The sequence below is a fragment of the Zalophus californianus genome, chromosome 12, assembly GCF_009762305.2.
Source record: "Zalophus californianus isolate mZalCal1 chromosome 12, mZalCal1.pri.v2, whole genome shotgun sequence".
NCBI lineage: Eukaryota > Metazoa > Chordata > Mammalia > Carnivora > Otariidae > Zalophus > Zalophus californianus.
Window position 1 is genome coordinate 34875269 of NC_045606.1, and position 13933 is coordinate 34889201.

General features: G+C 39.0%; 2 protein-coding genes across 12 annotated transcripts in view; one reads left to right on the forward strand and one right to left on the reverse strand.

Annotated features, from left to right (window-relative positions):
* Positions 1–13933, forward strand: part of AKAP9 (A-kinase anchoring protein 9) — a 197697-nt gene that overhangs the window by 175558 nt on the left and 8206 nt on the right. For all 11 annotated transcript variants that reach the window (XM_027574908.2, XM_027574907.2, XM_027574911.2 and 8 more), the window contains 8 exons: positions 3139–3358; positions 4100–4250; positions 5415–6083; positions 6523–6728; positions 7038–7143; positions 9216–9398; positions 10355–10555; positions 11645–11877. In XM_027574908.2, coding sequence (XP_027430709.2) covers positions 3139–3358; positions 4100–4250; positions 5415–6083; positions 6523–6728; positions 7038–7143; positions 9216–9398; positions 10355–10555; positions 11645–11877 — 1969 coding nt within the window. The remainder of the gene's footprint in view (positions 1–3138; positions 3359–4099; positions 4251–5414; positions 6084–6522; positions 6729–7037; positions 7144–9215; positions 9399–10354; positions 10556–11644; positions 11878–13933) is intronic.
* LOC118356159 (ubiquitin-conjugating enzyme E2 C) lies at positions 1856–2602 on the reverse strand. The gene has a single exon (XM_035723407.1). It carries the CDS (start codon positions 2564–2566, stop codon positions 2027–2029), a length of 540 nt encoding a protein of 179 aa, XP_035579300.1. The 5' UTR covers positions 2567–2602; the 3' UTR covers positions 1856–2026.

Here is a 13933-nt window from a genome sequence, read left to right on the forward strand (position 1 = left end):
AACCACCTAAAAGAAAAAGAAATCTACAATGAAAGTATTTCTTTTGTAATCCTTTTCTTATTGTAAACTATAATATACATAGAGAAAAGTGCAAAATGCAAAAATATACAGTATAACAAATCTTTAAGTGAGTATTTATGGAAACTTTACACATGTCAAGTACCTCAGAAGCTCCTTCCCAAACACACTACACTGGGGTGACCTAGAGGTAACCATTATCCTGATTATTCTTTAGTTTTACTACCTATTTGTGTATTCCTAAACCATGTAAGTTTGAAGTTTACCTGCTTTTGAACTTTGTTATTCTGTATATATTTGTATCTTGCTTCTTTTACCTCTCTATACTATTTTTTTAAGTTACTGCATTTATCTCCAGTGCATTTGCTTTTGTTACTATGTAGAATTCCCACAATTTATATATATCCATTCTGTGGTTGAATATTTTGGGTTATTTCTATTTTTTAGCTATTACAACCAGTGCTGTTCTGCACATTGTTATACTATGTTGCTGCTGCATACCTACATGAGTTTTCTGGGTATATGTACCCCCAGGGGTGGAATTGCTGTCATAGAATACATCATTTCACATTTATTTTGTAATCCAGAGTGATCCTATCAATTCATATGCTTACTAGCAGAGCACGAGAGTCCTGTTGCTTCATTTACTTGTCGATAGTTGACATTGTCAGACCTTTGTTGCCAATCTGGTGGATATGCAGTAGATTGTTATTGTGGTTTTAATTGTGTAATTTTAATGTAATTTCTCTAATTACTGAAGTGGTTTCGTTCTTTGTCATATTATTAGCTAGTTGGATTTTTGCCTTTGTGGTATGCTCGTTCTTGTATTTTCCCCACTTTTTGGTAGGGATGTCTGTTATAATAAATTGAGTTGCGGATGGAAATCAGTAGGGATTCAAGTACAATCTAATTTTCATCACATCTAGTGAAGACATTTTGGTCTTCAGTTTTGTTTGATGTAATGATAGAAACACCTATGCTTTTACAAATTTTGAAAGTTATACCATAGTCTCACATTTGTCATTGAACAACTAAAAAATTTAAATGTCTTAAAATAGCTCAGAGAAAAGAGGTGTAATTAGATCACAAATATATCTTATATTTAGGTGTAAGATTAATTGAAGATTATTTTTAGAGAATTGATTAATATTATTTTACTTTGTTATTAAGTTAAATAGAACCCCATTGAAAATATACAGATACATACTTATATTTTTCAATCCTTAGCTGCTTCTAAGAAATAGTTTTCAAAGCTTAAACTAACTTGGACGCCTGGGTGGTGCAGTGGGTTGTGCATCCAACTCGGTTTTGTCTCAGGTCATGATCTCAGGATCCTGAGAGAGAGTCCGCGCTCAGCACAATCTGCTTGGGATTCTCTCTCCTTCTCCCTCTGCCCCTCATGCTCGTGCTCTCTCTAAAATAAATAAATCTTTAAAAAAAAAAAAGGTTTAAACTGACATGATTGTCTTCTACAGTCAAAGTTATTCCTGTCTCCTAACATCAGTGAATTGTAATATAAAGTGATGAACTTCGATAAAATTTTTTAAGTTGAAAATACATTCAAGGTAGAATGGAGAAACCAAAGAATAGAGTAAAATTTACCCCCTTGGAATCTCCTGAATCCTAAAATAACAACTGTTATTATCTGCAGAACTTTATTAATGCCATATGTATACAAGTTTATATTTTTTGCAAAAGCAGTCTCCTGATGCATATTTCATAACTTTTTTTCCATTTATTATACTTAGGGATTTAAATATTTTCATTTGTTTTCATTGTAACAAACCTATAAGCAGGGGTTGCTTTGTGTTTATTATTTTTTTTTTAAAAACCCAATGTATTTATTTAATATATTTGTCACAAGGGCTCAACCAGAGACTTAATTTAAAAAACAGAAACAAAACAAAAATGACACCACAGCTTAAGATACAGAGTCCTAGACAGAAATGAAGAGAAAGACTATCTAAGGAGAAAATAAAAAGACAACACAAAGAGAGAGGCTGGACAGTCAGGGATCTTGGCTGGAGACCTGCTTCGAGTAGGTTTCTTGCAGATACTTCTTAAAGGCTGTGGGGTTTTTCCAGAGCTCGGCAGCATGCGTGTTCAAAGGACTATCAATGTTTGGTTCTCCTAGCAGGCTCTGGATGGACAGCAGGATGGTCCTGACATCATACAGGGCAGACCACTTGTCCTTCAGGATGTCCAGGCAGATATTTCCCTGGGTGTCCACGTTGGGGTGGTAGCAGGGTGTGAGGAACTTCACCGTGGGCGCGTTGTAAGGGTAGCCACTGGGGAACTCCAGCGAGAGCTTATACCTCAGGTCTTCATAAACTGTGCCTGCTGCCCCATGGATGGTCCCCACCCATTTGAAAAGGTTGTCGGATTCAGGGAAGGCAGAGATGCCTTTGTCACCAGACATCATGAGGGTCATCAGCTCCTGCTGTAGCCTCTTGCCCACGGGGCCCCGGGCGGCGCCCCCGCTGGGCTCGGCTCCTTTGCGGGCGGCGGCGACGCTGGCGGCAGCTGGGTCGCGGTTCTGGGAGGCCATCCCAGGCGGTGCGGGGAGAGAGACAGGAACTCGGAGAGCACGACTGCAACTCTGTTTTGTGTTTAAAAAACAAACCACGATCCAAGCTTCTAGGACAGTAAAGTTCCTAGGGACTATCTGCGAAGGAATGCTAAACAAAACCAGCAAGCCATGCTCAGCACTGTAGTCATGGTTACATGCCAAACTCCTGCAAGTGCTTTGTGTGGCTGTCAAAAACCTTTGGCATTTTTTAGCAGGAGCTCTTGAAATTCTGCTTGAGCAAATACACACTTCTATATATAGTATTTGTGAACACCTGAAGTTTTATTTCATGTCTTACACTGATTAAATATTCTGTTAAACTATATTATCATCCTTATGTATTTATAGTTCTGAAATCTTGACCATTAGCACTATGAGGAAAGTATTCATGATAAGTATTTATGTAAATTGCCAACTTTGGGACTGTGATCTCTTCACATTTGCTTTGTAGTAATCTCCTAAATTAAAAATCAGTTCTCATCAATAAAATATTTATAAACCAAATATGAGTTGCAAGATCATAATTTAAGTATTAATAATTTTCCATGTAGAACTCTTGGAGTATAATATGCAGCAGAAGCAGTCTCAGATGCTGGAGATGCAAGTGGAGCTCAGCAGTGTGAAGGACAGAGCAGCAGAACTGCAGGAACAACTGAGTTCTGAGAAAATGGTGGTTGCTGAACTGAAGAGTGAACTTGCACAAACTAAATTGGAACTAGAAACAACACTCAAGGCACAACATAAGCACCTAAAGGAATTAGAGACCTTCAGGTATGTCAGGCTTCCTTATTATAAACCTATTTGGGTGAAGGAAGTGAAGTAATTTTGTCACAGACATTGTGCAGATCTTATAACAACATGACATTATACATAATGTGTAAATAACTTGAAACTTTGTTATTTATAGGAAAGACTACAGTGGAAAGGAAAAACTCCAAATTTTTCCAAATGATAAATTCATGATTAGGTATTGGCATATTCTCTGCTGTGGGTTCAGTTCTATTGGAGACTTATTGTTGTATAAGATATATAATTTTGACTTCTGTTTTACCACCAAGTAATTTGAAGTGATATTTATGATCTCAGTGGAATCTGTGGTTCATCTACCTAAAATATACAAAATGTTTTAAAATACAATGCTTGTGAAAAGGATAAATTGTTGGTATAAATAGTGAGATATTCTGCTTGCCAAGGACACATTACAAAGACAGTCATTCTTTATTTTGAACAGTGGTTATTCCCATGTTCAGTAAAAGACGAAGGAAAATTTTTATTAACGTTATTTTGTAAAAATAAATGGTTTACAGTGCTAAATAATAGTTAGTAGTGGCATTACTAGAAACAGTTAATTTGAAATAAACCACAGTCAGAAATCTTTAATTTTTACATGGCTTATATTTTCCTATTAGCTCGTTTATAATATACCTCCACTTTTAAGTGGAAGCTCTCTCTTTCTCTCAGTATAAACTCGGTTAAAGTAATTTTATGAAAGTTCGATTGTCTCTGATTTAGGTTGGAAGTTAAAGATAAAACCGATGAAGTACATTTGCTTAATGACACATTAGCAAGTGAACAGAAAAAATCCAGAGAGCTCCAGTGGGCTTTGGAGAAGGAGAAAGCCAAACTAGGACGCAGTGAAGAGCGGGATAAAGAAGAACTTGAGGTATTGTTACCTTTGTCTTTACATGTCTGTGGAAAATCCAGAACAACAGAAGAGGGAGAGTCTAAAGACTTTCCTCTTTCTAAAATGTCAGGCTTAGACTCTTTATGAGGTGCAGTAAGTTGTTCACCGTATATGGAATACTATTATGTTATCTAAACATACTCTATCCAGGAAATGCTAAATGGTGTGATGCAGTTTTGTTTGGCTACATCCAGGGGTGCGTACAGACTGTTCTGCTACGGTGTGTGTTTGGGGAATTTGAGTTCGTGCATATACAATTTGATAAATAGGGCATCCATTTCAGTTTAACTCGAAGTAGTCTTGGTTCTTGTTTTCTCCTAGGGAAGGTGAACAGTGACACCTCTCTGGCAGCAGGAGCCCTCATTGTTACATTTTTAAAAAATTGAAAATGAGTCCCTTCACTCTGGGCTGTGTTCCAAAGAGGCACAGCCCAGCCTTGCACAGCTCACAGCTCAGAGCGGGATGTACTGCACCCACAGTGCCCACGTTAATGGTAGCCCCACTGGTTCAGAGCTCTTGTTCCATCCACACATGGTACTCCCTAGCTGTATGCTAAAAAACTAAGTAGCTGGCATTTCTGCCCTATTACATTTTGTTTTGTTTTGTTGGGGTTTTTTTTTTTTGAATGTCCATCTTGGTAGCCTCCAGGCATAGTGAGCTCTCTGCCTGGCAAGGACATGATGTCCCCTCAGGTACTGATTACTACTTTTTATCATTACAAATTTGTATAAGTTTTGAGTAGTTTGTCCCTAACCCTGCTTTTCCCCATAAGCCCTATTATTTTTAATATGTGACATTGAACAACATGAGGCTTTTCAGGAGCTTCTGTCACATTATATTGGAATATTTGTATTTTTAAAAGTCATTATTTCTAGAAGGAATATACCCTGCTTCATATTCCTTGAGTAGTTATGATTAATGTTTGGAGAGAAAGTATCATTTAGCTTATCTATGTTTTGTTTATAGTCTTTGATGAAAATCATCTGGCTGTCCAAATAATCTTTAACCACTGAAAGTTTAAGTTAATACTGGATAATCAATTTTATTATCAAATACTACCAACTTAGTATTAATAAAGTAGAATTATACTTACAAAGAATATTTAATATTAACAAATTCTTAAATTCAACTTTCTTCTACAAGGATTTGAAGTTTTCACTTGAGGGTCAGAAACAAAGGAATATCCAGCTAAATCTACTGTTGGAACAACAGAAACAACTACTAAATGAATCACAGGAGAAAATAGAATCACAAAGAGTGCTACATGATGCCCAGTTATCAGAAGAACGAGGTCGAAACTTAGAGCTTCAGGTACTTCTTGAATCTGAGAAAGTTCGAATACGGGAAATGAGTAGTACCCTGGATCAGGAGCGGGAATTGCATGCTCACTTGCAGAGCAATGATGATAGTGGGCAGCCTCGGCCCTCCCTACCCTCTGAGGACCTCCTTAAAGAGCTACAGAAACAGCTAGAGGAGAAACACAGTCGCATAGTAGAATTGTTAAATGAGACCGAGAAATATAAACTGGATTCTTTGCAAACGAGACAGCAAATGGAAAAGGATAGGCAGGTTCACAGGAAGACGTTGCAGACAGAACAAGAGGCCAACACTGAGGGACAGAAAAAAATGCATGAGCTCCAGTCCAAAGTGGAAGATCTTCAGCGCCAGCTGGAAGAGAAAAGGCAACAGGTTTATAAGTTAGACCTTGAAGGAAAGCGACTGCAGGGAATTATGCAGGAATTCCAGAAGCAAGAACTAGAACGAGAAGAAAAACGAGAAAGTAGAAGAATTCTCTATCAGAATCTTAATGAGGTAAATTAATACTGTTTTAAAATAGTTTTTAAAAGAACACTACAGCCCTTTGAACATATAATTTTGATAGCGGACTAAATTATTTAAATAGTTAAGAACAGGGTGCCTGGGTGGCTCAGTCGTTAAGCGTCTGCTTTCGGCTCAGGTCGTGATCCCAGGGTCCTGGGATGGAGTCCCGTGTCGGGCTCCCTGCTCAGCGGGGAGCCTGCTTCTCCCTCTGCCCCTCCTTCCACTCAGTCTCTCAGTCTCTCTCTCTCTCTCTCTCTCTCAAATAAATAAAATCTAAAAAAGTAAAAATAGTTACGAACAAATGATTTAAAAAGGAAATTCAAAAAAGTTTATTTGGAGTATAAACTGTAATTGTGTTCCCTTGAGAAAAAATGTGATTTGCTGTTCATTTATAATTACTGCTTTTTCTTTTTCTGCCGAAAATTGCTAGCCATCCACATGGAGTTTAACCAGTGATCGAACTAGAAATTGGGTTCTTCAACAGAAACTAGAAGGAGAGACAAAGGAATCAAGCTATCCTAAACTGATTGAAATGAATGAAGGAGCTGGCTGTAATCATGCATTAGGAATCATCAGACAAAAGCTTCAACACATGGCTTCAAAACTACAGCATCTGGCCCAGAAAGCCTCCAATAGGTTAGAGTTTTCCTTCTGACTTTGGAAATGGCATTCTTAGACAAGCTGGTCAGAACCTGCCCCTCACTAATAGCTAGCCAAGGGTGGGGAATTGAAATTTTAAAGTTAATGCATGTTCACATTAGGAGATGGTATTCTTTAACAAAACTCATATACCTGAAAACCTTCACCTTGAGCCCTGGAAAGAGAACACTTTAATGTAAGGGAGGAGATAGGTGAAGTAGAGTGTCACTTAATCTGTACAGTTTGTGCTCATCAGCACCACTAATTGAGAAAGATATGTTTTGACTTTTTGTCTTCTTCTTGAAGACTACAGTTTGAAACAGCAGATGATGAAGACTTCATTTGGGTTCAGGAAAATATTGATGGAATTATTTTACAACTACAGAAATTAACTGGCCAGCCAGGGGAAGAGGTAAGACTTTAAAGATTTAATGGAGCTGTATGAATCATTTGAAACTGGCACCATATTTTCTAAATTTTAATTTTATCTTTTAATTTATTTTAAATAATAATATATGTTTTTCCCTAATAGAAGAAGATAGTGAAAATTTGAGGGGAAATTAACTTTCGTTATCATTATTGAATAATTATAGTGACATTATATTGTGATAACCAAGTTTCTTGCAAGAATAGTCTGGCTTCTACCCTCACCACTCTCAAAACCACCCACAGAATGCCACCAGTGTCTTCACAGTTGACTAATCTGATGAATCTTTTCATTCCCTGACTTCCTTGACTTCTTTATAGCATTTGACACTTTGGACCTCTCCCATCTTAAAAACCCTCTTTTTTTTTTTTTTTTTACCTTTTGTGACAATATTCTCTTATTTCTTCCATTTCTTTCATCAGTCACCTTCATGAATTCCTCTTCCTCCTGTCCTCATCCATTTTTTTCTCTGTGAAAGCTCATTCATTCCCACAGCCTGAGTTCTCAGTAGACTTACTTACTGAACAAATACTTATATCAGGCACTTGTTATGTGCCAGGTACTATCCTGGGTTCTGAACTGCAATGAACAAATCTGATAAAATTCTCACCCTTGTATTTACCCCAAAGATACAAATGTAGTGATCTGAAGGGGCACATGCACCCCAGTGTTTACAGCAGCAGTGTCCACAATAGCCAAACTATGGAAAGACCTTAGATGTCCATCAGCAGATGAACGGATAAAGAAGATGTGTGTGTACACACACACACACACACACACACACACACACACACACACACAGAATGGAATATTAAGCAGCCATCAAAAAAATGAAATCTTGCCATTTGCAACAATGTGGATGGAACTAGAGGGTATTATGCTAAGCAAAATAAGTCAATCAGAGAGAGACAATTATATAATCTCACTGATCTGAGGAATTTGAGAAACAAGACAGGGGATCATAGGGGAAGGGAGGGAAAAATGAAACAAGATGAAACCAGAGAGGGAGACAAACCATAAGAGACTCTTAATCTCAGGAAACAAACTGAGGGTTGCTGGAGTGGAGGGTGGTGGGAGGGATGGGGTGGCTGGGTGATGGACATTGGGGAGGGTATGTGCTATGATGAGCACTGTGAATTGTGTAAGGCTGATGAATCACAGACCTGCACCCCTGAAATGAATAATACATTATATGTTAATTAAAAAAATTTTTTTTTAAATCTCACCCTTATGGACCTTATCTTCTAGGGGCCTGTGGTTCTAGTGTATACCTCTGTCCTGTGGTCCAGGTTTATATTTTCCATTAATTACAGGAACTCTTTCCTTGGGAAAGTGGACCCCATAGTGATCCCTTAGGAACCTCACAGGCACGTTCCAAACTGAGCATCATCTTTCTTTTCTTCTTCTGTCCCCAACCCACATTTCTAGTCCTGAAAGCGCCCAGTTTGGAAAGTTGAAAGTCACCATAGACCACTTTACTTCACTCAGTTGTGTATCGCAGCAGTGACTAAGTCCTGTGCTTTTACCTTCTAAGTATCTACCCCATGTGCCCTTAGTCATTGCCTTTATTCAGGCTTCCATTATTTCTCACCTGAACTATTGTAATGACTTCCTGATGTGTCCACCTGACACCAGGATCTATCTTCCCTAATTTACTGTACTTTGCATGCTGCTACCAAGGAATTTTTCTAACACATAAATTTTATTTGTGGCACTCTTGTCTCAAGGCCATTTATGGCTCTCCACTGCCTACATTTAGGTCTATTATCTGTAAAGTGAAGGCAGCCTTTACTGTAGCCTTATCAAGCCACTTGTAGCTCCCTAAAAGCAACATACTCTCAAAGAAAACCCTTGTGCCTTACACATGCTGTTCCTTCTACTTAATATGCCCTTCCCTGTCTTCTTTCCTACCTGTTAAATTCTTCCTAGTTACTTAAGACTCAACTCAAGCACTACTTCTTCATGAAATCTCTTGTTCTGAGTGCCCATTCACGTTTATGTGCATTGTTCATAAACGTTTGTGCTTCCATGACCTTAATTCCATTTTATCTATCTAGCCTAGCTTAGTGTCCCCAGGTACTTCTTGTGGCTCACTGACTGAAAGACTGCTGAGACAAAATGCTGAGCTGACAGGACATATCAGCCAACTGACAGAAGAAAAGAATGATCTGAGAAATACGGTTATGAAGCTGGAAGAACATATCAGGTGGTACCGACAGACAGGAGCTGGCAGAGATTATGTACGTCTAATTTGAGCATGGCCACACTCGAAATACTGCAGAATTACAACTTCTGCTCTCTGGTTTCAATTCTTAACCCTAACATAAAAATATTAAATATCTGGTTCTTAGTATGATCATTGGAAAAAGTTAGCGAGATGACAGTGATATTTGGGAGCCTTCTCTGGGCCAGATCATGGGTTCTATACTTTCAGAGTCTTTAATCCACATTCAGCCTTGTACATGAGAAAACTGAAGTCTATAGTCAAACCAAGAACTGCTTATCTTAACCAAAGCTAGATACTATGCTATCTGTGGACCATCAGTGGATCCATGTAAAGAAATATTCAAATGTGAATTCTGACTGTTCTTATCAGTTACTATGTTTGTGACTCAAGTGAAAGATGCCATTAAATTTTATATTTCAGTCTAATAAACCACTCTAGCAGTTTATTTAATTTTTTCCAGTTAAAAACTACAAAATAAATTGCTAGCTTCTGTAATATAAAGATAGGAATATAATATAAAATAAAGATAGGAAAGACTCGTGAGACAACTGTGCAGTCTGCATGATAACACATCCACAGAGCTTCTGTAGCAATTCACTTCTCTGTGGACATGCCGGGTGGTTGTTTCCCCACTTCCCCAGTGTGCTGATTCAGGCATAGGCTCTACATTTGAACCCAGATGGTCCATTTATTAAGTCTCTAAACTGTTTTATTTCAAAGCTTTGCAAAATCTAAACACTTTCCTTCGGGCTAGGCTCCCACAGGGGTTTTTAGTTTTAAAATTAAACTACTAAGCAAAGGACCATATACTTAGTGTATATTCTTTACTGTCAGTTGAGATTGGCTTTGAACTCTCCCGGTCTGAGACTGGAAAGCTGAGGTTCCCATAGGGGATACCTTTAATGTGTTTAATTTAGATTTTTCAGACTTATGCCTAAAAATCATGTAAGTAGGCTCTGGTCTCTGCAGTCTTCTAGGTTTTCATTCAGTGGTGGTGCCAACATTGAAGCCATCATTGCTTCTGAAAAAGAAGTCTGGAACAGAGAAAAGTTGACTCTCCAAAAATCCTTGAAAAGAGCAGAAGCTGAAGTGTACAAACTGAAAGCTGAACTAAGAAATGAAGCTTTACTTCAGAATCTGAGCCCTGATTCTGAGCATGCTGCTATAAAGGTAGGGGACATCTTCCATCAAAACATGTACCAAAGCTGGTCCTCTGCTTTGGCCTTGTTTCATCTCTCACTAACCTTAACTGAACAGAGTAAAGAAGTGTAGGTGGCACTTCGGCTGTCTCTAGATCTCACTATTGAGTGTGTGTCATGAATGCAGGTCTCTAGCTGGTCACAAAACCTTGGTGGCAAGGCATGCCATCATGGCAGCACCGTGAGCTCATGGCCCCACTACCCCCATCTCATCCCTAATAGATGACAGAAAGTTCTCTTCCACTGCCAACAAAAGCTCTACTACTATCAATATCAGAGCATCACCACGCTCTGTAAGATGGTAAGCCCTCTGAACAGCCTCTCTACACTGACTCTAATGAATGTTGCAATAAAACTTTTAATCTGTTAACATAAAATCCAAAACAAAAAGAAAAATGTTTGGAATATTTTTTTAACTATGGAGTGAACATAAATTTATGACTCTTAAAGGGACAGAGAACATTAACATTGGAAACGTTAAATAAAGGAAAAAAAGTTAAATAGATTAGTGACACTAATAATAAAAGTAGCTCTATGCAGTTAGAAGAAAAACCGAGATGATAATGGAATTACAAAAATATTTGCAGTAAATATGATGACTAGGGGGCGCCTGGGTGGCTCAGATGGTTAAGCGTCTGCCTTCGGCTCAGGTCATGATCCCAGAGTCCTGGGATCGAGTTCTGCATGGGGCTCCCTGCTCCTTGGGAGCCTGCTTCTCCCTCTGCCTCTTTCTCTCTCTCTCTGTCTCTCATGAATAAATAAATAAAAATCTTTAAAAAAAAAAAAAGTAAATATGACTGGGCACTAAAATCCAAAATAAACCAAAAATCTAAGTATAAGGTTTGTAGTCACATTGCACTGACTAAAATGAGGCAGAAGTGTAAAATTTAAGGTTATCCTTACCTTCAACTTTGCTGATCAAGTAGAAGACAGTAGTAGGATATCTGCCATTCTGCTCCTACAACTTTTTTTAAAATAAAATCTAGGTTATCTTCCCCTAGAGAACAATTTGAATGGCTTCTTAATAACGTCTTTATGTTCTTCCCTTTCTTTAACATAGAGAATTTATGGTAAATATCTGAGGGCAGAAAGTTTTCGGAAAGCTCTCATTTATCAGAAGAAATACCTGCTGCTGTTACTGGGTGGGTTCCAGGAATGTGAAGATGCCACCCTGACTTTGCTTGCCCGGATGGGGGGGCAGCCAGCCTTCACAGACCTCGAGGTGATCACCAACCGTCCAAAGGGCTTCACCAGGTTTCGGTCAGTGGTCAGAGTGTCCATGGCAATTTCAAGGTAAAGTGTTGGAAAGAAAATGCATTTTGATAGACTCTAAAAAGATTTAGATTTATAATCTTCTCTTTTCTCTGCCTATTGTGCTCTGTATTCATACAGTATGAGACACTTGCCATCACTAAAACATGCGGGCTTCTTTCTTTCATCCTTTTAGCCAGGGATACTTTACATTGTACCATGGAGACCCAGCTTCCCAGATGCAGGCAACTGGTAACTCAGAGCTGGCACATCCATTCTGGATTTTTTTGTTTTATTTTTTAACTCTGAATAAGCCCATGAACTACCTCAGATGTAGAAATAAAAGGGATCACGAAGGGGGAAAAAATGTTTTTGAAAATTTACTTAGGCTACATACTCATTTTCTTCATTGCTAAAATAACCCACTCTTGGAGTTCTGCTACACAAAACTCTGGTCTAACTCTGCATCCAAACCCCAGATTAGCCTTTAGGGCATTGGACTGAGCTAGTGCTTTTGTCACTCTGCCTCTAGTAGTTCCAAGCTAGGAACTCTGGACTCATTCTGTTTGTGGCTGAAATGGAGCCAGGACTCAAACTCCCTTGAGGGCCTGGCCTCCTGCAGCCCTCTCATCTGAGTGAATATACCCAGACCCCTAGGCTTCCCCATGCTTCCCCTCCCTTTTTTTCATGTAGGAGGAACCAGACAGTCTCAAAAGAATTTTTAGTTTTACAGCTTCCTATCAGGTCACATCTCATATGGTCTTCAAAGGGTTTTGTCCTTTTTCTTTAACCTATCATCCTTTGAAAAATACAACAGAGGTTTTTAACTAGAAGCTGTCTGAGATCACCTAGTTCAGAATACCATCTTACAGATGAGGAAACTGAGGCCCAGAAAGTTTGCAAAGCCAGTAGTGATAGAGCTAGGACAATCAGCCAGGGCTCCCACGTCTCATCCATGTGGGCTCTGTAAAGGAAGCTCACATTTTCTCTTATTGATGGTCTGAGACCCTCCTTGCCTCTGTTGTTCCACATTGTTGGCAGGTTGTCCCGGTTTCTCCTTCCTCATCGTCCATTCCTTTTACCACCTTGTACACTCTATACAGGGTGAGGTGCTGGGAGATGCACTGATGATGAAAAAAATAAAAACCTTGCCTAAATCCCTAAAGGCAGCTCACTTCCTAGTGGGGAAGACCAGTATGCTCATAACTTAGAAGACACTAAATGACAGGTCATAGGAGTTAGTTATTAATTTTATTGGAAAAATTTGGGAAGGCTCCTTGAAAACTAGTCGCCACTGAAAGACTTCATTCTAACTGCCTCTTTTTCTTGTCCTCTTACATGTGCATTGTATTTTCACCATCCCAAAACTGAGCTTCACAACTGATTGGAATTAAGAAATCAAAACTGGTGTTTAGAAAGTTCCTTGGGCCAGGGTCGGGCAGGCAGCACCTTGCCACAGCTGGTCTGGTGCACTGCCACCCCCCTTCCTTTAAAAGCCTCATTGGTTTTCACCCCCGATCCCATGGCCTCACTCCTCTTCCAGCTTTCCCAGCTCGGTCTCACTGCCAGGGTAACAGTTTTTATTCTCGTTCCATCTCATTTGCCTTGTAGTCTCCATTCTTTTCTCTCTCTCTCTTAAGATTTTATTTATTTATTTGAGAGAGAGAGCACGAGCAGGGGGCAGGGAGAGAGAGAAGCGATGCGGGACTCGATCCTAGGATCCTGGGATCACGACCTGAGCTGAAGGCAGACGCTCAACCGACTGAGCCACCTAGGCGCCCCATTCTTTTCTCCTTTCATTATTTCTCGCCCTTTCTTTGCCCATCCACTTTTCTCTTTTTTGCTTTTGCTCCTCATCTCTTTGAGTTCTAAACCTCTAAAGTCAGAACCTGGTCCTGGCAACAGACAAGATTTCTGGGCCTCTTGGGAAGCCAGTCAGTTTTGTTTCAGTTTATTTTGCCACAAACCAGGAGACATTTGCGTAATTTTAGATTAGGCAGTCATGTGACTGTGTTGAAATTTGTTCTGTGTTCATATTCAAATGTATGACTTTATTTTTGTGGGAAATGTATATTTATATTCTTTCCATTGTAGATGT